Here is a 20,555-nt window from a genome sequence, read left to right as displayed (position 1 = left end):
AACCAAACTAAGTCACCACTTCGATAAACCTCCCAAACCACGCCCGTGGAGATTGCTTTAAGCCATATAAAGATTTCCTCAGTTTGCATACCTTTCCTGACTCCTCATGAGCAACAAACCCTGGACGTTGCTCCATGTAAACCTCTTCAAGAAGATCACCATGTAAAAAGGCATTTTTTACATCAAGTTGGTGAAGAGGCCAACAATATGAAGCTGCAAGAGAGATGAATGGTCGGACAGAGGTCATTTGAGCCACTGGGGAGAATGTCTCAGAATAATCAATACCATACGTATGGGCATAACCCTTAGCAACCAACCGAGCTTTCAACTGAACCACAGTCCCATCGGGATTAGCCTTCACTGTGAAAATCCATTTGCACCCAATAGCCTTTTTATTTTCAGGCAACTCCATTAGAACACATGTATCATTATGTGCTAGAGCCAACATCTCTTCTTCCATAGCCTTTCGCTACCCATCATGAGCAATTTCTTTAGACATGGAGTTGGGAACAGATAAGGAGTTTAAAAAGGTAATAAAAGACTTGGAAGATGAAGACAACGAGTGATAGGAAACAAATGAAGAGATATGATAGGTACAAGAGCGTTTACCTTTACGAAGAGCAATGGGAAGATCATGATCATGGTCAGAGGAAGGAGGAACCAGATCCGAGGGTGAGGCAGTCGATAGAGGTAGTGGATCAAATGTTGCTGCAAGTGTCTCATGGTGCTGGTGAACCCTGTGAGAGTATACCTGGGTGATAGGAGGACGAGATGGTAGAGGACTATGATGGGTAATGTTGTAAATAAGAAGATCACCAAGGGGTGCTTTAAGAGAAGTAGATGAAGCGGAGGACTCAACATATGGTGTGGTTTCAAAAAAGGAAACATCAGCTGAGATAAGGTACTTACATAGGACAGGAAAAAAACAACGATAACCCTTTTGATATCGGGAATAACCCAAGAATATATACTTGAGGGACCTAGGTTCAAATTTGGATACATGAGGTCTAACATCTTGAACAAAGCACGTGCACCCAAACACTTTAAGAGGAAGAGAGAATAAAGGTCGTGATGGAAAAAGGATGGAGAACGGGATTTGACCACCCAAAACAGAAGAAGGCATGCGTTGATCAAGTGACATGCTGTAGAGATAACATCTGCCCAAAATTCTTTAGAGACTTTCATGTGAAAAAGGAGAGTACAAGCGACTTATAATAAATGATGATTCTTGCGTTCAGCAACTCCATTTTGCTGAGGTGTATAAACACATGATGACTGATGAATAATACCTTTAGTAGACAGAAAAGAGGAGAAATGGCAAAAAAGTATTCTTTGGCATTATCACTTTTGAGAATTTTAATAGATGAAGTAAATTGATTTTGTATTTCAGCATAAAAGGCACAAAATATGGAGAATAATTCAGAACGATTTTTCATAAAGTACAACCAAGTTACACATGAAAAATCATCCACAAAAATAACAAAGTATCGATATCTAGACTTAAACAACACAAGGCAAGGATCCCAAACATCAGAGTGTATAGCATCAAAAGGGGTTGTGGCTCTTTTGTTTAGCCTAGGGCTATAAGACACTCTATGGTGTTTTCTAAACTGACACGCCTCACACTCAAGGTGTGACATTGACCCTACACTAGGACACATCCTTTTCAAAATGGGAAGGGGAGGATGACCAAGGTGACCATGTAATATGGGTAGAGATGAATCACTGGTACACGCAACAGGTTGAGAGACAGGAGTGGAGACATCATCGAGCATATACAGGCCACCTAATACACGACCCCTACCAATAATCCGTCTTGTCCCAAGATCCTGAAATATACAATGAGTAGGAAAAAAGAAAACACCACAATTGAATACATTAGTAATTTGACTAACTGATAAAAGATTAAAGAGAAAATGAGGAAGGCACAAGACAAAGGAAAAAGACATAGATTTATTGAGATGGGTAGTACCGCATCCAATAATAGGTAGTAGACCCGTTAGCTAAGGTAACCGAAGACAAATTGGGTGAAGGTGTAAATGAGGAGAGAATACCTGTATCACTTGTCATATGGTGGGTAGCACCAGAATCAATGACCCAGGTACTATTAGAAGTGGACAAACAGGCTGTAAGATTACCTAACTGGGTTAATGTAGTGGTAGTCGATGGGATGGATGACTGGGAGCAAGAATTCTTAGTGAGACGAGCATATTTTGTTGCAGAGATAGTAACCTGTGATGGGGTGGGTAAGAGACCATCTTGAGTTACAACATGAGCAAATTTCTGAGTGCCTTGCATATTCAGGAGCTTGCCATGGAGCTTCCAACAATTTTTTTTTTACGTGACCCTCTGCACCACAATGAAAGCAAATACAAGGGCCATTACCACGATTGTTCTTGGTATCACGACTTGTCCCTTTGTTACCTTTGCCATCACTAGACTTATGCTAGCTAGGGCCACATGATCAACATTAGGATCCTTAAAGGTTTCTTTGTCCTTAGACACTCCTCGATCTTCCCCCTTACCAACTCTGAGAAGTCGAGCAAATACATCCGTAAGAGAGGGAAGTGTCTCATCGGTACGAAGTTGTGTACGAGTTATCTCATATTTCGGTCTCAACCTAGCCAGAAAACATTGCACTATCACTTGTTCTTCTTGTGCATGCATCATTTTCATATCAGTAGGGATAGGAAACATAACCCTTTTTTCTTCAAAGGCTTGTTTTATCTCTGTATAATATTTGAGCAACGTCTTCTCTTACATATTTGCTCAATAGATCTTCAATAACAATTCATGGACATGAGACAGGTCTTGTTTACTAGCATACAAGAACTCCGGATACTCCCATAATTCCTTGATTGTATCACAGTGACCAATCACATCATCCACGGACGAATCAAGAGTGTTCTGAATATGATTGAAGAGCTTATCATCTTCCATGAGCCATTTTTTTCGAGTTTTATTATCATTTTATGTTTCCTCAGGTGGATCCTCGATTAAATGGTCTCCCATATCAATGCTGGACACATATCGTCGGATAATCCGCTTTCATTGAATATAATTCATTTTTCCCAATAATTTTCGATTAGTAATTTTGGTGGAAGAAGTGACAATTTCAGTCACCGTCTTCTTACCGTCCTTTGCCATACTGTCTAGCAAATAACTCATAACTCCACAGATTCACAACAATCTCAACACCAAACAACCCAAGCAAACACAACAACTCAAACAACCAGGATTCACAGCAACTCTGGTATCACAACCTAACTCCAAGCCAACACAAAAGGATAGCCAAAAAATGATTTACAACAACTCCACGTTGGCTTAATTCACAACAACTTTGGTATCACACCAACTCCAAGCCAACACAAAAGTATAGAGGATTACGAATTGAGCAATCATTTGAGTGGCTTACCGAATGATCAAACCTGTGGACTTTTGTTGTATAGATACAACTTTACCTTCCTTCAACTCGAGGTTTCTCAGAATATTCTGATCAAAGCATGTCGCAAAGCATTCCCATTTTTACTTAAAAAAAATTGATTTACTGCACCAAACCAAGAAAAGAGAAGAGAGAAATGATTTACTGCACCAAACCAATCAATAGAGAAGAGAGACTGGAACAGAATCAGCACTCGCCAGAAAAAGAGAAACAAAGGTCGCCGGAGAGATCAAGAACAACGAAGAATAGATTCAGACGTCACTAGAAACAGAGAAGCTAAGGGCAGACGTCGCCAGAGAGAGAGAAACCATGGACAAAGACGTCACCGAAAAACAAAAACAGAGGGAAGAATAGACTCAGACGTCATCGAAAATAGAGAGGCTAAGGGCAGACGTCTCCGGAGAGAGAGAAACCATAGACAAAGATGTCACTGGAGATTGCTGGTTGCCGGAAAACAGAAACAGAGGGAAGAACAGACTCAGACGTCGTTGAAAACAGAGAGGCTAAGGGCACACGTCGCTGGAGAGAGAGAAACCATGACAAAGACATCACTGGAGATCGTTGGTCACCGGAAAACAAAAACAAAGGAATGGGTCGCCGGAAAAACAGAAACAAGCAAATGAGTTTAGGGTTTACACGTCCAGGAGCTTTGATACCATGTTCACTTTCTATATTTCTTGTATCTCAACAGTACAACCTAACTCAAATATATACACACTCAACAATTACAAATATGCCCTTTACACTATATCTATACATAGTTTCCAACACCCATAATTGCATCCATCTAGGAAATTTTGCGAGTGTACAAAATGTTGATGCCATCGCCTTTTAGTACTGGGTATGGGATAACGTCAATAACAACATTATCCACATGATCGAACTTTTTACCTCATATGCATTGCTTATTTCCTTCAATCTGTTCTGCAACAGGTTCTCCGCATAGAGAATAAAACAATTCCAATTAACTAACAGGTCTCAAAATTATAAAGATGTAACTAGCAAAACAGACTGACCAAGCTGAGACTGCTGGTGTTGTAAATCTTTATTTCTTTTTTTCTAAGACTGTAATTTGAAATTTCTTATTTAAAAATTATGTTGTTATGATTATGATCTTGGAATTCAATTTAAACTATAAACTTTAAAGGGAATAAAGTACGTATTTCATAAACCTCAAATCTTGGATCCAAGGTATTTCCCTAAAACTTAAGAACCATTTAAACCTTAAAACAAAAACTCCATCTAAAATAGAAAAACAAAATCAACCCTCCAACTTCAGTATACAGGGTTTTCCATTTTGCATCATCTTGAAGTTATACGTTTTCTGCCAGAATGTCCAGACTTAAATGGCTCATCACAAATCAAACAAAGGAGTCAGAAATCCTAGTAAAGATGAAACTGGGCCCAATGACGAAGGGGCTGACCCAGTAAGGAGGGTGTCAGCCTCAGATTGTTTCCTCTTCAAGTGAGGAATTTCAAAAGCATGAGTTGGGGTTGGGAATTTCAAAAGCATGAGTTGGGGTTGGGAATTTCCAAATTTGAACAAAATAGTAATAGAAAATATGAGAGAATAGAGAAATATGCAGCGAAAATAATAAGAGAAATTAAGAATTAAATTCTTATAGTAGTTATTACAGTTGAATGAAGAAAACCAACTTAAACAGAAAAATTGAATCCACAACTTAAATTCGATTGAATAATGTTAAATAAAGATATTTCACTTAAAAACTTTTTCTCTTGGATCAAATGTTTCTAACTTGTGTTATTGGCCATCTAAGTTTGATCAATGCCAGTGATAAAAGGGCGTTAATGAGAGTTAAAACGAGTCATAGGATACAGTTAACTTGGTGATTGAGTCAACCTAGTACGATATAAATTTCTCTACTATCACTCTCATGAACAGTAACGAGGCCACGAGAAAATTTCCATATGAATGAAACGTTGCCACTTTTGTTGAACAAAGAAGAAAACATGACTTTTCAAGCTTCATCGATACATGCTTTGGGCTTGAAGATTAGAAATTTGTTGCATGAAGTCGGTGGTGTACGTCATTGGTATTGAGGTTTACATTTGAAATCGGAGCACAAAATTCAACTCTCAAATATGATTCAGATTATAAATACATACATAGTTACATACACACACATATATATATGGATCCATGGGCCCAACAAACATACTTTTATTCATTTGGGCCTAACATAGTTGTAACGGCCCAGCCGTACCCAGCCTTTCGGACACGACTGAAGTTAATAGGAATAGGGTTAGGGCATCACTACCGGAGACAGTGAGCTGAGGGAGAGAGAGGAAATGGTTACCTTTAAGGTGAGCTTCATTTCTTGATATCATAATGTATTTATTCAATTACATACAGTTTGTGTAATTTGATTTTTTTTTTTTTTTTTGGTGAATTTTTTTTTTTTTTTTTTTGGTGAAAAACAGTTTCACCAGTACCAGGTGGTGGGAAGAGCCTTGCCGACAGAGACGGATGATCATCCCAAGATCTATCGCATGAAGCTTTGGGCCACCAACGAGGTCCGTGCCAAGTCCAAGTTCTGGTACGCGCTCCTCCTTTTTTATTTATATATACTCTCTTTCTCTCTTTTGAATTTTGGCATGTGAATTAGCCTTTCTTTGATATGTTAAGGTACTTTATGAGGAAGCTGAAGAAAGTGAAAAAGAGCAATGGGCAGGTTTTGGCCATCAACGAGGTATGGTAAACTATGATATAATGTTGACTCTTTTTTATTCAGTTATAATTTTTTCACTTTTGGAAAATGTTTGTGGTGGCCTTATCACTTGGGTTGTGCGTCATTGATAATTCAACTTAACATGCTTCAATGAGTGTAATTTTATGTGTCGTTAATATTGTGTCTGTAACCTCACTTTTGCATTCTTCAATGTGCTAATTTGGCTTGCTGCGCTGAGCCTGAGCATCTTTCTCTTCAACTCTCTTCCATTATTGACAGGCTATAATCCCCATTTGAAACTTCTCAAATGACTTGTTTATTTCATCATTCAGTGGTGTTTACACAAAATTATTCCGTTAGGGGTCCTTGATTCAAGTTTGTTATATATCTTATAATATGCCTTTTTCTGGCTATTTATATTTGTTTGGCCTGATTTCCTTTACCACCATGACCTTTATCCCAGCTAACCATGACTTAAGAGTTAAGAGTTGCAAAGTTTGATTCATTTCAGAATACAATTGCTTAGATCTTGGACGTTAGCATTGTGGCTGGTATAATATTCCAGTTAAGTGACCTTAGGAGATTTGAACCTTCTAACTCCTTAAGAAGATTCTGAATACATATTAGATAGGAAAGCTATTTGTAGTTTTTTTGTGGACGCTAATTATTGCTCTAGATAATGTACCTGTTGCTCCAAAGAAAAGCACCACAGAAAGTAAAAAGACTAAGGAATTGAATTTTGGGCTATTAGAGAGTTCTAAATCATTGTTTCTTTTCTGGCATTATGAGAAGTTTGTTTTAAAGTGCCTTTATGATGTCCAATTGCTCTGTTTTCTTATTCTGAATGCAGATTTTACCTAAAGGTTCTAATAGGTTGTGTTATTGGGTTTTTGATTGTAGATATTTGAGAAGAATCCAAACAAGATAAAGAATTATGGGATCTGGCTTTGATATCAAAGCCGAACTGGTTATCACAACATGTACAAGGAATATCGAGACACAACTCTCAATGGTGCTGTTGAACAAATGTATACTGAGATGGCATCTTGACACAGGGTGAGGCATCCTTGCATACAAATCATCAAGACAGCCACCATTCCAGCAAAGCTTTGCAAGAGGGAAAGCACCAACCAGTTCCATAACTCCAAAATTAAATTTCCCCTGATGTTCAGGAAGGTTAGGCCTCCAACCAGGAAGCTCAAGACAACATTCAAGGCATGCAGGCCCAACTTGTTCATGTAACCTGGCTTATTATTGGCCGGATTTATCATCTGAGAACATAAGTGGTTGGTTAAGTTAGAGCAAGCTAGATACACATTTCCCAAGTGTGAGCTCTAACTTTCTACATCTACCATTCTCCCATTTTTTAATGATTGTTTCATTTCATAGACTTGAGAGCTTCTTATTTAATACTTATGCCATATGGTTATTTATTTATTTGTTTCCTCGTTTGGGTTTAACATGTCAATTTAAAAATGGCTTTTGAAAAATGGGTCTCTCTTTCAATTCCATTCCACTCCACAGGATTTGGTTAAAATTCATGTTTCGGTAGACATTACACGGGAGGATTCGAGGCGCAATTTTGAGACTACCAAGTTAAATCCTATCATATCATCAGGTTTGGTGATTAGCTTCTCCACTATTTCCAACTACCACCAACCCCAAGGTAAACGCCCATAATTCACCCCTTTTCAAAACTCATTAAAAAATAAGTCTTAAGATAAAAAAAATATGTCGTCATAAATTTTTGTACTAAATATTATTAGTGAATTATCTAAAATTTCGTAAAATACTCAGAAAAACTTGCCACTTATTATAATTAATATTTTGATGAATTAAATCTAGTTGAAAAAGGGGGGTTGGTGCCCAAAAACAAAGAAAAGTAGTCAAGTGGTAGTTGGTCACAACGTCGTATATTTTATTTATATTTTGGAGTGAGTAGGTAAACGAGGAGGCCATATATTTTACTTATATTTTGGAGCGAGTAGGTAGACGAGGAGGACATATATTTTATTTATATTTTGGAGTGAGTATTTAGACAAGGAGGCGGAATTATAAAAGCCCGCCTTTATCAACCTCCTTAACATTTCACTTACACAACCACCACCGCACTCACCTTCTTCTTCTTCTTACGTAAGAGCTCTCTCTTTTTCTTTTTCCGTCAATTCATACTTATGCCTCAACTTTTATTCACCTAAATTGTATAGAAACAGCAAGGTTCTTGCATTCTATTTTTCCTGTTCTTTTTTTTTTTTAGTTAATTTTATTGTCTAGATTTCTTTTTTCTTTCTACAGAGAATTGTCTAACTGATCAATCAATTAAATGGCCCGAGAAGTTGTGAACCAAGATGAGCCGGTAATCTCTCTCTCTTTTACCCTTGTTCTTAGTCTTATGTTTTGCTTTTAAACGAATTATGCCTCTTGTTTACTAAAAGGGTAGTCTTTTAATTACTCTTTAGGTTGTTCTTGGAGACGAAATAGAGAACGTGCGGCTGATCACCTTGAACCGGCCTCGTCAATTGAATGTCATTTCATCAGCAGTGGCATGTTCAACTAATTCAATCCACTTCAGTTTATTATGTTTTAGTTTTTCAAATTATTTGTTTAACTGAGCGTTTGCCTTACTGGAATCAGGTGTCTCTACTAGCAAAATATTTGGAGAAATGGGAAGAAGATGACAACGCAAAGCTTGTCTTAATCAAGGTCAATTAAGGATCTTCCTCTGTTTGTTCATTTAATCTAGTATTTGATTAATTTCTTAGAAGCTTAAAATGTTTGTTACTAATATATTGTGCAGGGAGCTGGCCGAGCTTTTTCTGCTGGCGGGGATTTGAAAATGTTCTATGATGGCAGGACATCAAGTAAATAAACATTTTGAGATGATGCTTTTTTTTTTTTTTTTTTTTTTCTCTTTGAAATACAATTTTTGTAGTGTTTCCATTGCTTATTGAGCAAAGTGATTGATGAACTGCTTTTTGGGCAGAGGATTCCTGCCTTGAAGTGGTCTATAGGATGTATTGGCTTTGTCATCACATTCATTCCTATAAGAAAACCCAGGTACTGGTTGGTCCAAAACCTTGGAAAATCATATGTTGTCTTAGATCATGCTAGGATTAAATTGTGATACGATCATAATAGTGAATCTTTGATGGTAACAGGTGTCTCTTGTTAACGGAATTTCAATGGGTGGAGGTGCTTCTTTGATGGTGCCGATGAAATTCAAAGTTGTCACAGAAAAGACTGTGGGTATTTAATACTTGGTGAATATTTGCATGCAGAAACCTATGAAATGATTATATAGGTTTACTTTTAAATACCTTATTGCCTAACTAAATAGGTGATTATCTTGAATCTTTTGACATAGGTTTTTTCCACTCCAGAAGCAAGTATTGGCTTTCATACTGATTGTGGTTTCTCGTTCATACATTCTCGTCTCCCTGGGCATTTAGGTAACCGTGCACTAGCAAAAGGAGATTGACATACTTGTTTTTGTATTTTTTTAAAGCAAAAATCAGCGAGCATAATGTGGAACAGATGAAAATCTTTTAAATATTTATACAATAGGGAAAAAGGCACATACATAAGTGACAACAAGCTTCTCTGCCCTGTTTCTTATAATCATATCATGGGGGTGCAATGCAGGGGAATTCTTGGCCTTGACTGGGGCTAGGCTAAATGGCAGGGAATTGGTTGGGGCTAGAATAGCCACTCATTTTGTCCCTTCTGAGGTGAGTTGAAATATTTGAAATCACGATTATCTTCCCTGGGATAATCCTATTTAGGATCTATTTTCTTGTGAATAGCTCACAGTTCGGGCTTCCTTCCATACTTTTATATGGTAATCATAAAACAAGCAAGAGAAATGCTGGTTGATTCACTAGACAGATACATGTTGAATGTCTTTTCATTTGAATACTGTTTCTTGCGTCATATTTTATGTATTTACTCTTCAAAGTGGATGAATATGTCAGAAAATGGCTGAGCTAGAGAAGCGTTTGATAAGCTTAAACACTGGGGATGAGAATGCTGTCAAATCTGCAATTGAAGAGTTTTCTGAGGAAGTTCAGCGTGATGAAGGGAGCGTGTTATTTCAGTAATTAATCCATACCATTAAAGCATGGATTCTCTCTTTCTTTTGTGTCTGTTTGTACATGCAAGTTTGCGTGCTTTGCATTGTCGAACTGTTAGTGAGCTGACAAAGAGTATTATAAGCATATGTTTGCATGGGTTGTTGGTTGTATGTCAATATGTGTTTGTGCACTAACATGAAGATATTGTTGCTTTTCCATTATCCACATAAGATTTTAAGCAATAAGTTCTGTAATATTAACACCTGTAAGCTTTGGTTGCCTTTCAGGAAGTCAATAATTAATGAGTGCTTCTCAAAGGATACAGTTAGCGAGATTATAAAATCATTTGTAAGTTCCTTGTCTTTTATAAGTTCGCTTTATTATACGTGTTTCTTCAATGACCCATAATCTATATGAATGATGCCTTGTTTTTCAGGAAGCAGAGGCTGGCAAAGAAGGAAATGGGTGGATAGCTCCACTGCTAGAGGGATTGAAGAGATCATCACCAACAGGATTGAAAATAACACTGAGATCGGTAATGCCCTTTTATATTATGTGATCTATAATTGATGTTATATTGGCTTCAGGTCTATGGTGAGTACTTTGATAAGGAATGATGAATGTCTAATATCTGTGGAAAATCTTGAATGGACAATAGTTTATAGAACCATTTGAGCCATCTCCTTCATTTGCTATGCTGAGGCTGGCACAGCTGTACAGGGCTTGCGCTTGCAATTTGGAAAGCCTGTTCACAACTTATATTAAGAAGCACTTGAATTTATTGAAAGTCTTCGAATGATAGATTGTTAACTTGGAATTGGATTATGGTAAAACTGTAGAGTCTTGTTCTCACACATATAATGGGATGCATAAATAAGTACATTTGGTTCTCTTCTTAGCACTTCTTGTATTTAAACACATGTTGCGCCTAAATAGTTTCAAACATGTCCAGGTGCGTGAAGGCAGGAAGCAAACACTGGCCGAATGCCTGAAGAAGGAATTTAGACTGACAATCAACATACTACGAAACACTATATCTGGAGATGTCTATGAGGTAAGTGTTAGAGCTACATTAGTAATAAAACTAATGAAAATAATCAACAATAATAATAATAATAAAAAAAAAAAAAAAACATAAATTCGCTCTCCCACCTCTGAATTGAATTTCTCTTTTTGATGAACAGGGTATTAGAGCTCTTACCATTGACAAGGATAATGCTCCGAAGGTACATATGTGTTACTGTGTATTCTAAATCTACTAACTCTCCATGCGTAGATTAAATTTGTTTTGGGGAGATTAAATGTGTATTATCATAGGAGTAATCATTTCTCTTGGTTTTGAATAAAACGGTTTACTTGTTACAGTGGGATCCACCGACACTCGAGGAAGTTGATGATGGGAAGCTAGACCTGGTTTTCCAGCCATTTGAAGAGGATTTAGAGCTCCAAATTCCAGAGAAGGACGAATTCAGGTTAGGTGGTTTTGCCCAAAGTATTAATTACTTAAGCTTACTTATTGTTACCAAAATTTTACTGAAAAGTTGAATGAAAAACCAAATTACAGGTGGAATGGGAAATATGAAGATTCGGTGTATGCAAAGCGTTAAGGTGACAGATGAAGCGAAATAAAGTATTGGTGGGCAGCTTGAGATGAAAACTAGAATCAATCAATCGTATAATTCTAGGTGATCCGATCAATCGCTTCAATGCGTTGCCTTCCTACTACTCTTCCGTTATCATTTTCAAATAAAATTATCACTTATATAAAGAAAGCTTGCAATATTTCATGGCAATATGGGTTTTCATTTTTTTTTTTTTTCTTCTTTTTTTTTTTTTAATCAACGGTAGGAGTGTGTTAATTGCAAGTTCTCCCCTGAAAATATCATTGAATAAACTTCTTCTCTCAAGTCCTCGAATAATAATTTACCTATATTATGTTATCATTGTTTCGATACGGTTTCCATTATTTAACAAAGACATTTTAGTTTTACCATTCACATGTTAAGTAAATAGTGAAACCTTAACAAAATTCTATCGTTCCAGACGGGAAATTACAATTAACTCTGAGGAATTTAAATGTACCCTTGACATAAAATTAAATTGCTAATCTCGCATCCCACTATTCAAACGAATATGATTTTTTTTAATTATTATTAGTACAACCCAAAAATAGGTTTGATGATGAATACTTAAAAAATAAAAATGTCAAATTTGATATACTTGTATGGAAAGATCATTACCATTTCATTTATATCAAATTTATTTAATTCGTTTAAAAGAAAAATTAAAAAACGTCATTCAAAAGAACACTTGTAGTCCTGTTGTTTGAAAGTATCAAATTCATTTTTCTACTCTCAAGTTCGCTCTTTAAAAACAAATTTGATCAATTAGTTACATGCACTTATTTTGGGAGACAGTTTTTCTTGCAAGAATATAGACAGTAAAAGCAACCAACGTTTGGTTCATTCCATGAGTTATACAACTTTTTTACTCCCATTTATATGAAAATGAAAACCGATACACAATTCCCAACAGCTTCAACTAAGCAAACGCCGTTTCTGTAAGAAAAGCCTTCTACCTTTACACTAATTCAGCAACATGATCTCACGAAGAATATGCACACAACACAAACTTGAAAAATTAATAAGAGAGAAAATAATAATAATAATAAATAAACAATACTTACGAAACGCCTTGGAAAGATAATCTATCTCTAAGTGTATCGAAAATTGAAGAAGCTGCTGCATTTTGTGCAAATGTCAATTTCAATCGACCCAGCAATTCACCATCTTTTGCCTGTGAAGCAGCATCTGCAGCTTCCTTGGCCATACCAATCCGAGCATAAGCCTGATCAAAATCAAAGATATGCATGAGCAACTGCATTGGTGCACGCTTTCAAAGCATAACATAAAAAAAAAAAGCTGAATTTTACATTGTTTTCATAGAAAGCAAGATTTACACCAATATACCACGTTTGGCAAGCAGAGGAAACAAGAAAAACATGGAATCTTAAGCTATTATTCCAATTTCCAACCCAAAAATTGAGCTCACATAAGTTCTACTCATCTACTCTAGATGTCTGATCAGAAATATGTAGCCACAGAATCAAACAAGAACCAAATAGTGAAGCGTAAGCAAGCAGCAAAATTTTTAATTTTATTCAGAAAAATAGTTAGGAAGTATAGCTTACCTCAGCCCTTTCTCGTGGATCCGCTAGTCTGGGGATGTATTTTAGAGCTTCGCCTTTTTCATCTGCATCTATACATGCCTCCACAAATGGCCTGTAACCTATTTGATGGCAAACACAAACAAGTATGAATTATCATGCCAACCACAGTATGACAAGAAAATATAAATCATTTCAAAGGCTCTGGGATAAGTGCAAGTACCCAAACAAAAGAAACAAAGTAAATTTTGGTACGTTAAATGCTATTTGGTACAAACAGGTAGCAACTACCACTTGTAGATGAGGGTTTTTTTTTTTTTTTTTTTTTCTCCAGAAATTAAATAGGAAGCAGAAAAGTTTACCAATTGGTGGTCGCTTCTCCTTTGAGAACTTTTCTAGGGCCTCCCAATCTCTGACTGTAGCCAAAGCAAAAACTTTAAGCCAATACCACCTCTTCTCAGTTACCTGAGACAAGTAGCAAAATAAAAGAATCAGCTAGGAAACTCATGCAAAGAATGCTTTATCTTGTGTCGCCTATGCAGATAAGCTTCTTCAAGGAGGCACAAAAGCAACCTCTTTTTCAGCTAGGAAGCTCAAAGGAAACTCTACAGACCTTGAACTCTGTTTTCACTTTCATTGCAGCTCGATGATTTCCCAGAACAATACATGTGCGAATAGTGTCACTTATACTTGAATCCACAAAAATAGCTTGCTTGGTAGACACTTCTAACTCATGTTGGATTCTAACAAAATAGGTAGGAATTATGTAAAAACACAATAATATGAATTGAATAGAGACTTGATGCAGACAAATAACACCATAGCCAACATGTCTCACCTCAACAATTTTGCATGTTCTTCAGCTGCTTTTGACTCAAAGGAGTGCTCCTTGGTTTCTGCAAAAAGACTATGGGATTTTTCAATAAGTTTGATGCGTGGACCATGAAGGGGTGATCCTTTACTAGCCATAGGATTTTTTCCTAATTCCCATGACTCTTTCCAAAGAAGAAAAGCCACCTCCTATAAAAACAAATAAAATTCATATTAAAACAAGTCTACCAAAAAAGAACGCAATAGCAGAATATGATAATGGATTCAGTTAAATATTAAATATACCTCAAATTTGACAAAATAAAATTTGCAGAGAAACATGCACAAAATGCAAGTTTCATTTGGTTTGTTGAACATCACACATAAATGCAGAGAGAATGACTCATTTATAGTACAAAACAGTTTCACAATTCTTGTTGCATTCTCTGTTCTCACCAGAATAGAATGTCAAAGTTGGAAAAAGAAATGTCAAACAATTTAAACCTACCTGAAGTTGTCCAGTTGATAGGAAGAAGTCCTTCAGGAATTCATGCTTATAACACCTGAAATGAAATATACAATGAGTGCTTTGGAGGAATGAAGTGAGAAAGACTGACTGAGCTTCATTTTGCTGATAATTAATGAATGTACATTTAATTATTAATGATGCTGATAACTTACTAGCAAACTTGAGTACTTTAAAGAAGACTATAAACATAGGAAATAATATTTTAAAAATATTCAATAGATCATGCGTCTTACCGTGCATAAGCTATAAATAAATCACATGCCAAGGGTCTGGCTTGGATCATTCCAAAAAACTCTAGTGCAGGCCTCTGCATTAATGGAAAAAATGCATTCAAATGAATAAACTTATAGACAATATCCTTCTTTTATCTCTTGTTTAAAAAAAAAAAAAAAAAAAAAAAACTAATACAATTATAGGTCATATTTCAGCTTCTTGTATATGATTCACATATTTAGTTTTCATTGTGCATTAATATGTTAACAATTAAAGAGAAAAAATTGAGGAAATATTACCTTTTGCCAGATATGAAATACAACAAGATAAACAAGATCAGTGTCACCACTTTCAGTTGCCTTCACCAAAGCTGTATCTTTCTCTCCTATGCTTAACAAGAGAGGAACCTGAAGAGAGGAGAAGATGTGATAAATGATTTCTATACTTTATGTCAATAGAATAGAATTTTGTTTTCAGAAGGTTTACAACCTTAGTTGAAAAAAATAAAATATGATAGCAGATAAATAACCTTTAGCTGCAGAAAGATTTTCAGAAAATGGGGAAAAAGAATTAACTATTGAAAATAAACCTGTTTAGAGGAACGAGGTTCATGTTCAACAAGCATAGCAGCTAACTTGCGGCGACCACTCTTATCCGCATGAGCAGCAACTGCTGCATAAGATATGCCTTTACATAATTTGAGCTGAAACTCAAAAAAAAAAAATACCCTTCTTTTCAGATGTAGCATTCGCATAAGTATGAGCAAATAATCCATATTTCTGAGGGCTAATCTAAAGAATATTGAAAAAGGAAGCATCCACCTTATCAAGTAAGATTTCCAGGAGAGTGACATCAGGAATGGCTAAGGAAGCTGTTATCTTTGAACACGCCCAGTGCATTATCACCACCTCCTATAATAGCCAGAAAAAATAAAATTAAATGTCTACTTCCCGAAATTTGAAGCCATAACTACCAAATCTTACAATGACTATTCTTAATAAAACAGGGTGCACAGCAATATCTGAATGTATAATAATCTAGACTCATATTTGCAAACAAACTATATGATAGAAAGGTTTATGATCAGAACCCAAAAGGAAAACAAGAAACAAAAACCAAAAAAAAAAAAAAAAACCTAGTTCTACTTCAAGAAGACATAGCAATATTTTCATCAAAAACCTTCTATGACTACATCAATTGCTCACAACTATTTTGTTCAGATACTGGGAGAACATCAGCATGGCAGGGTAAACACAATAAGAACATGAAGGAAAAGGGTCCTACACAAAATCATGCTTACGATAAACTTAAACTTACCTGATTCATTCTAAGGTACTCTGATATTCGTAGTGCAAGTAGGTGGCGATGTGCATTAATTAAACGACCAATCAGGACAGGTGCTGTCAGCAACTGAGGAAACAAGTTTATTCAATACAAATTGAAGAAAATAATGAGCAAATCAGAATTGATGTTGGCAACGTTATATTGGCAAGACTGAGGACCTTATACTGCTGAATACTAAGAGGGATGCCAATCTCAGGGTCACGCACAGCATTCAAGACCCGCAAAATAAATGTGTAGAGAACCTATACTAGTGCAACCTTTAACGACAGTTTCGGTTGACCTATAGTAATGGCTCTCGGTTTTAGTCCTTTTAATTTTTTTTTTTTTTTTTAAAAGTTTTTTTCTTTTTTTTCCTGAAAACATCAATACTGCAAATCATTGATTTAGAAGGTACCATAGGAACCATTATGTGAGGGGTTTCATAGACATAAACTGCGACATAGCTATAAGATACAAAAGAGGAGAAATTCCAATGAAGTACTAAAATTCAAGCAAATAAATTGATCATACATAAGAGAAATAATTATTTTTTTATCTTTTTATATTTAAATTGATTACATGCAAAAAATAATTCATCTTTAACATATGCCTAAAAAACAAAGATTTCTAACAGCATTAAATGCTGATACAATAGCTAAACAAACTAACCTGCAAAAGGCTTGGCCGTAGCTTGCAGCTCTCAACAGTGTCCTTTGACGAGAAGTATCAAATTCATGTCCAGCAGCATCAATACATGCTTCAACAGCCTCAGGCAGGGATGAACGTATCAATCTCAAATTTTCATCAGCCTAGCAAACAAGAATAACTTTATTTTCCTTCTGAAAAATTACAGAATACAGATAATACATTAATAACAGGCAAGATTTTTTTTTTTTTCTCGTCTGTGGAGCCAATAGTCAAGCCTTTTTCCTCTTTTTGTGTTTACATTTAATTTCTTTTCCTTTTTTGTATATATAACAGTAGGAAAAAAGTTAATAAAAGAAAAAGAAACTGAATAAGTACCACCACTGTGGCCTCAAATTAACATATTAACATTTATTTTTGTATGCGAATAAGAATAATAACACATGATATGTAAACAACAGCAAATTAACAAGCATGTTATATATGTGGTTTGCTTAATTTGCAATATTGTACAGCTACAGAGAACCCAAGGCTACTTCAATGACTGATAAATTAATTAAAAATCATTATTTGTTAATGTACATGAGTACTATTAACTCAAAATTGATTATATATATTTACCATTACTAGAAAATATGATTTTTCAAATCATGTTCTTGAAAAGATGAAATCAGCCATAACAAGTACAAAGAAAACAGAACCACTTTTTGTTTAGTGACCTACTTTGGCACTTCGCCTGTCGAAATGATCCAAGGCATCATATAGTAAAGCTGCAGGTGAAGTGCTTCCAATTGCAAAGATATATTCAGTAGACGTAGGAACACGTTGTAGAAACTCCATACTTGTGTTTGATAATATCCTCACTCCATCACACTCTGGGATGAGAACTACTGGCTCATCATAAAAATAGCGAACAGGCTCTGCTTGAGGAGCAACCATCAGTAGCATATCATCCCAATAAAGAAGTATACTATCCATTCCACACCAAGCTAGCTGCTCCGGAGGAAGCGCTGTCTGAATAAATCAAAGTTCAGATATTTCTTATAAGCCACTGCTATAAAAGAAAAGAGAACAAAATGGCATTTCTCTGTAACATGAACACATTCAGAATTGATGGGTATATTTAATTCAGAATCCAGAACACTTTACAAAACTATGATAATTGGACATCTTTTGGCCCTTTTTTAAGCTCAGAAATCACCCTAATTAGCTTATCAAACTCAACTCAAATTCAATATTAGGACCCTCTACAATTAATTGTAAGTTTTAAACTTTATACTCCCATTCAAAAATTTGCATTTGCTTGAGAAATTCTTAATAACTTAACGAATAGTATCTAAAGTGTAAATCACAAGTCCAAAACCAACCTCACAAGACTGGTCAATGACAGGAGCGCTGAAGTCCATGTTGTTAACAACAAGGCGGCCATCATGTGTAAAACAAGCAACATAATTCCCATTAGGAGAAACGCCCATCTTCTGCACAATCGTTTCATCAACCTTCTGAACTCCATCTTCATCCAACATCAATATCCCACTATCAACCCCAATCAACAGCTCCACGTTCCCCGTCATCGTGTACTTAGGCTCAACCACGGCCATACAATGTGGTAACTCCTCTATCTCCGGCCTCGCCAGTTCACACACTCTCATTGTCTTAAAATCCGGAACACAAAAATACCTATTCGCCTCAGTCACGCACACGACGCCGTTTCCCCAAAACACGCATTCCACCACGTTCTCTTCGAAGCATTCTTTCCCCATTGATGCGTTGGGCTCCATCAGCTCTGCGTGGATGTTGTAACGATAAATGGTGCCGTCTTGGACGATGCAAATTAAGGTTTGATCTTCGGACCAAGACATGCCGATCAAGCGTCCGCCGGGGTGTTTCCACACCGTTTCGGAGATGAGAAGGCCGGCGGAGTTGAAAATGCGGAGTTTGCGGAGGGCAGACTCGGCGTAGAGCTGGACAATCTTGGAATCGTCACGGATCACCGCGATTGGACCACCGAAGGGGGCGCAGGCGACTTTGTTGCGGCTTAAGTCGATGTGTTTCCATCGCATTTGATAGAGCTCTGGTTTTCGGTAGTATCGGTTGTAGACGAGCTGCCATTCCGCGGCCACCGATACGTTGGCCATCTTGATTTCAGAATTCTGATTTGGTGCTTTAATTTGGCAAAATTAAAATAAAATCGTAAGAGGTTTCATGGGTGAATGAATTGACCCTCGCTCGCATTGCTACGGAGCTGCAGTTCCCAATTATTGTTGGGTGGAGAAGGGTCAAAAGTTTATTGGACTGATATTGGTTGAGGCCTTCCCTTTATTTGGACTGAGCTGATGTTATGACTCAGGAGGGCTGGTTGGGGTAGTTGGAGTGGTCCATTTGGACTTGGCTATTGGGTCTTGAGTTTATTGGATCTTCATCTATTACTGGGCCATACCAGTTGAGTTAACATTTAAGAAAGAGCGAGTCCATATAACACCAACATTTGGATAATGGAAATTTCCCAGCAATTAACGCCCAAAAAAAGTATAAGCAGGAACCACCGAACATTTATCAGCTAAATCAAAGATTATACCCCAGTGGGGTTGCTTCTTTATTGAAATCAAACCAACACTAATTGCATCAATTTCTAATCAAATGTTACGTTAAATCTTAAATGAAATTTAATTATTAACTAGGGATCAAATAACAAACTAATCATAATTTCTTTTACTTGCTAAATCTGTAACCACAATTTAGCGGTACTAAAATTCGTCTCAATAATAATAAGTAATGATTAATGTTTTTTATTAGGTTTAATATAATAACAACAGTTTTTCCAATAAAGCAAACCCCATCAATTCATTTGATTTTTCAGAAATTATAGCATAGTTAAATTTGTGTTACTAAATATGAAAATATTATCATGTTGTAATTGCAATATGAGATTATAGTCAAATATGTTATAATGAGGTTGACAATGGAGACGTAAATATAAGAAAAAAAAAAAAAAAAAGATTATAGTCAAATATGTTATAATGAGGTTGACAATGGAGACGTAAATAGAAGAAGAAAAAAAGAGATAAGGACGAAGATTGATTCAATCAAGGCGTTGGGGGTGGGAGAGTTAAATCAACGAAGTCATTTTCCAAGGCATAGTTTCGGTTATGCTTCAAACACAATTTGACGAATTATTAGCTTTAAATATTCACGGGATTAGCCAATTGTTACAAACATAGAATTACAAGTGACTTTTGAGGTCACCTTCATCATTAAAACTTGGACATTGCTATTGAATCACATGTGACGTGTTAACAACACATATAATTAGAATTTGGTATTATTGACTCACGGTGGGTTCCATTTTGTGATCAACTTTTAATTAATCTAAACTAACTAATTACTCCAACTTTCTTATTATTATCGTAAGCATGATCACTCAATTCAATAATATTTTCTTTCCACTTTTGGGATTTTCTTATCCTTGCTTGCTTGAATAAATATAAGCTTATAATACTTTATTGGATGATATTAATTAAGCCTAACCATAATTAGTATGCTAGCGCTGTTGTAACTATGCTAGCGCTGTTGTAACTAATTACAGCAACTTCATATTATTTTGGCAATCAATTTAATAATAATTTCATTAACTTGTAGGATCTTTGTCCTTGATATATGTGAGCTG

General features: G+C 36.0%; 2 protein-coding genes and 1 pseudogene across 2 annotated transcripts; 2 read left to right on the top strand and 1 right to left on the bottom strand.

Annotated features, from left to right (window-relative positions):
- Positions 1 to 5,645: 5,645 nt before the first annotated feature.
- LOC116114609 lies at positions 5,646 to 7,569 on the top strand (annotated as a pseudogene).
- A 598-nt stretch (positions 7,570 to 8,167) lies between these two features.
- Positions 8,168 to 12,142, top strand: LOC116115118 (3-hydroxyisobutyryl-CoA hydrolase-like protein 5). Its single transcript, XM_031401271.1, has 16 exons — positions 8,168 to 8,265; positions 8,428 to 8,488; positions 8,592 to 8,675; positions 8,767 to 8,835; positions 8,930 to 8,993; positions 9,116 to 9,189; positions 9,291 to 9,374; positions 9,497 to 9,581; positions 9,775 to 9,860; positions 10,104 to 10,225; positions 10,490 to 10,550; positions 10,639 to 10,737; positions 11,155 to 11,256; positions 11,387 to 11,428; positions 11,568 to 11,674; positions 11,767 to 12,142. Exons 2-16 carry the CDS (start codon positions 8,456 to 8,458, stop codon positions 11,807 to 11,809), a joined length of 1,155 nt encoding a protein of 384 aa, XP_031257131.1. The 5' UTR covers positions 8,168 to 8,265; positions 8,428 to 8,455; the 3' UTR covers positions 11,810 to 12,142.
- Positions 12,143 to 12,638: 496 nt separating this feature from the next.
- Positions 12,639 to 19,141, bottom strand: LOC116115157 (protein VACUOLELESS1). The gene is made up of 15 exons (XM_031401320.1): positions 18,256 to 19,141; positions 17,612 to 17,902; positions 16,894 to 17,052; positions 16,423 to 16,506; positions 16,238 to 16,330; positions 15,742 to 15,831; positions 15,510 to 15,623; positions 15,220 to 15,327; positions 14,941 to 15,014; positions 14,687 to 14,741; positions 14,207 to 14,388; positions 13,982 to 14,111; positions 13,731 to 13,833; positions 13,393 to 13,490; positions 12,639 to 13,049 (listed from the first exon to the last, which is right to left on the bottom strand). Exons 1-15 carry the CDS (start codon positions 19,024 to 19,026, stop codon positions 12,885 to 12,887), a joined length of 2,517 nt encoding a protein of 838 aa, XP_031257180.1. The 5' UTR covers positions 19,027 to 19,141; the 3' UTR covers positions 12,639 to 12,884.
- Positions 19,142 to 20,555: the final 1,414 nt, after the last annotated feature.

The sequence above is a fragment of the Pistacia vera genome, unplaced genomic scaffold (assembly GCF_008641045.1).
Source record: "Pistacia vera cultivar Batoury unplaced genomic scaffold, PisVer_v2 Contig122, whole genome shotgun sequence".
NCBI lineage: Eukaryota > Viridiplantae > Streptophyta > Magnoliopsida > Sapindales > Anacardiaceae > Pistacia > Pistacia vera.
This window is presented reverse-complemented; position numbering and strand designations above follow the sequence as displayed.

Bases quoted from the DNA above. Each gene is read 5' to 3' on its own strand.
- LOC116115118 (XM_031401271.1), top strand. From the start codon at position 8,456: ATGGCCCGAGAAGTTGTGAACCAAGATGAGCCG. The intron at 10,226-10,489 runs GTAATTAATCCA...GTTGCCTTTCAG, and splicing joins GAAGGGAGCGTGTTATTTCA to GAAGTCAATAATTAATGAGT. The intron at 10,738-11,154 runs GTAATGCCCTTT...AAACATGTCCAG, and splicing joins TGAAAATAACACTGAGATCG to GTGCGTGAAGGCAGGAAGCA.
- LOC116115157 (XM_031401320.1), bottom strand. From the start codon at position 19,026: ATGGCCAACGTATCGGTGGCCGCGGAATGGCAGCTCGTCTACAACCGA. The intron at 17,903-18,255 runs GTTGGTTTTGGA...TGATTTATTCAG, and splicing joins TCATTGACCAGTCTTGTGAG to ACAGCGCTTCCTCCGGAGCA. The intron at 14,112-14,206 runs GTGAGACATGTT...CTATTTTGTTAG, and splicing joins GAACATGCAAAATTGTTGAG to AATCCAACATGAGTTAGAAG.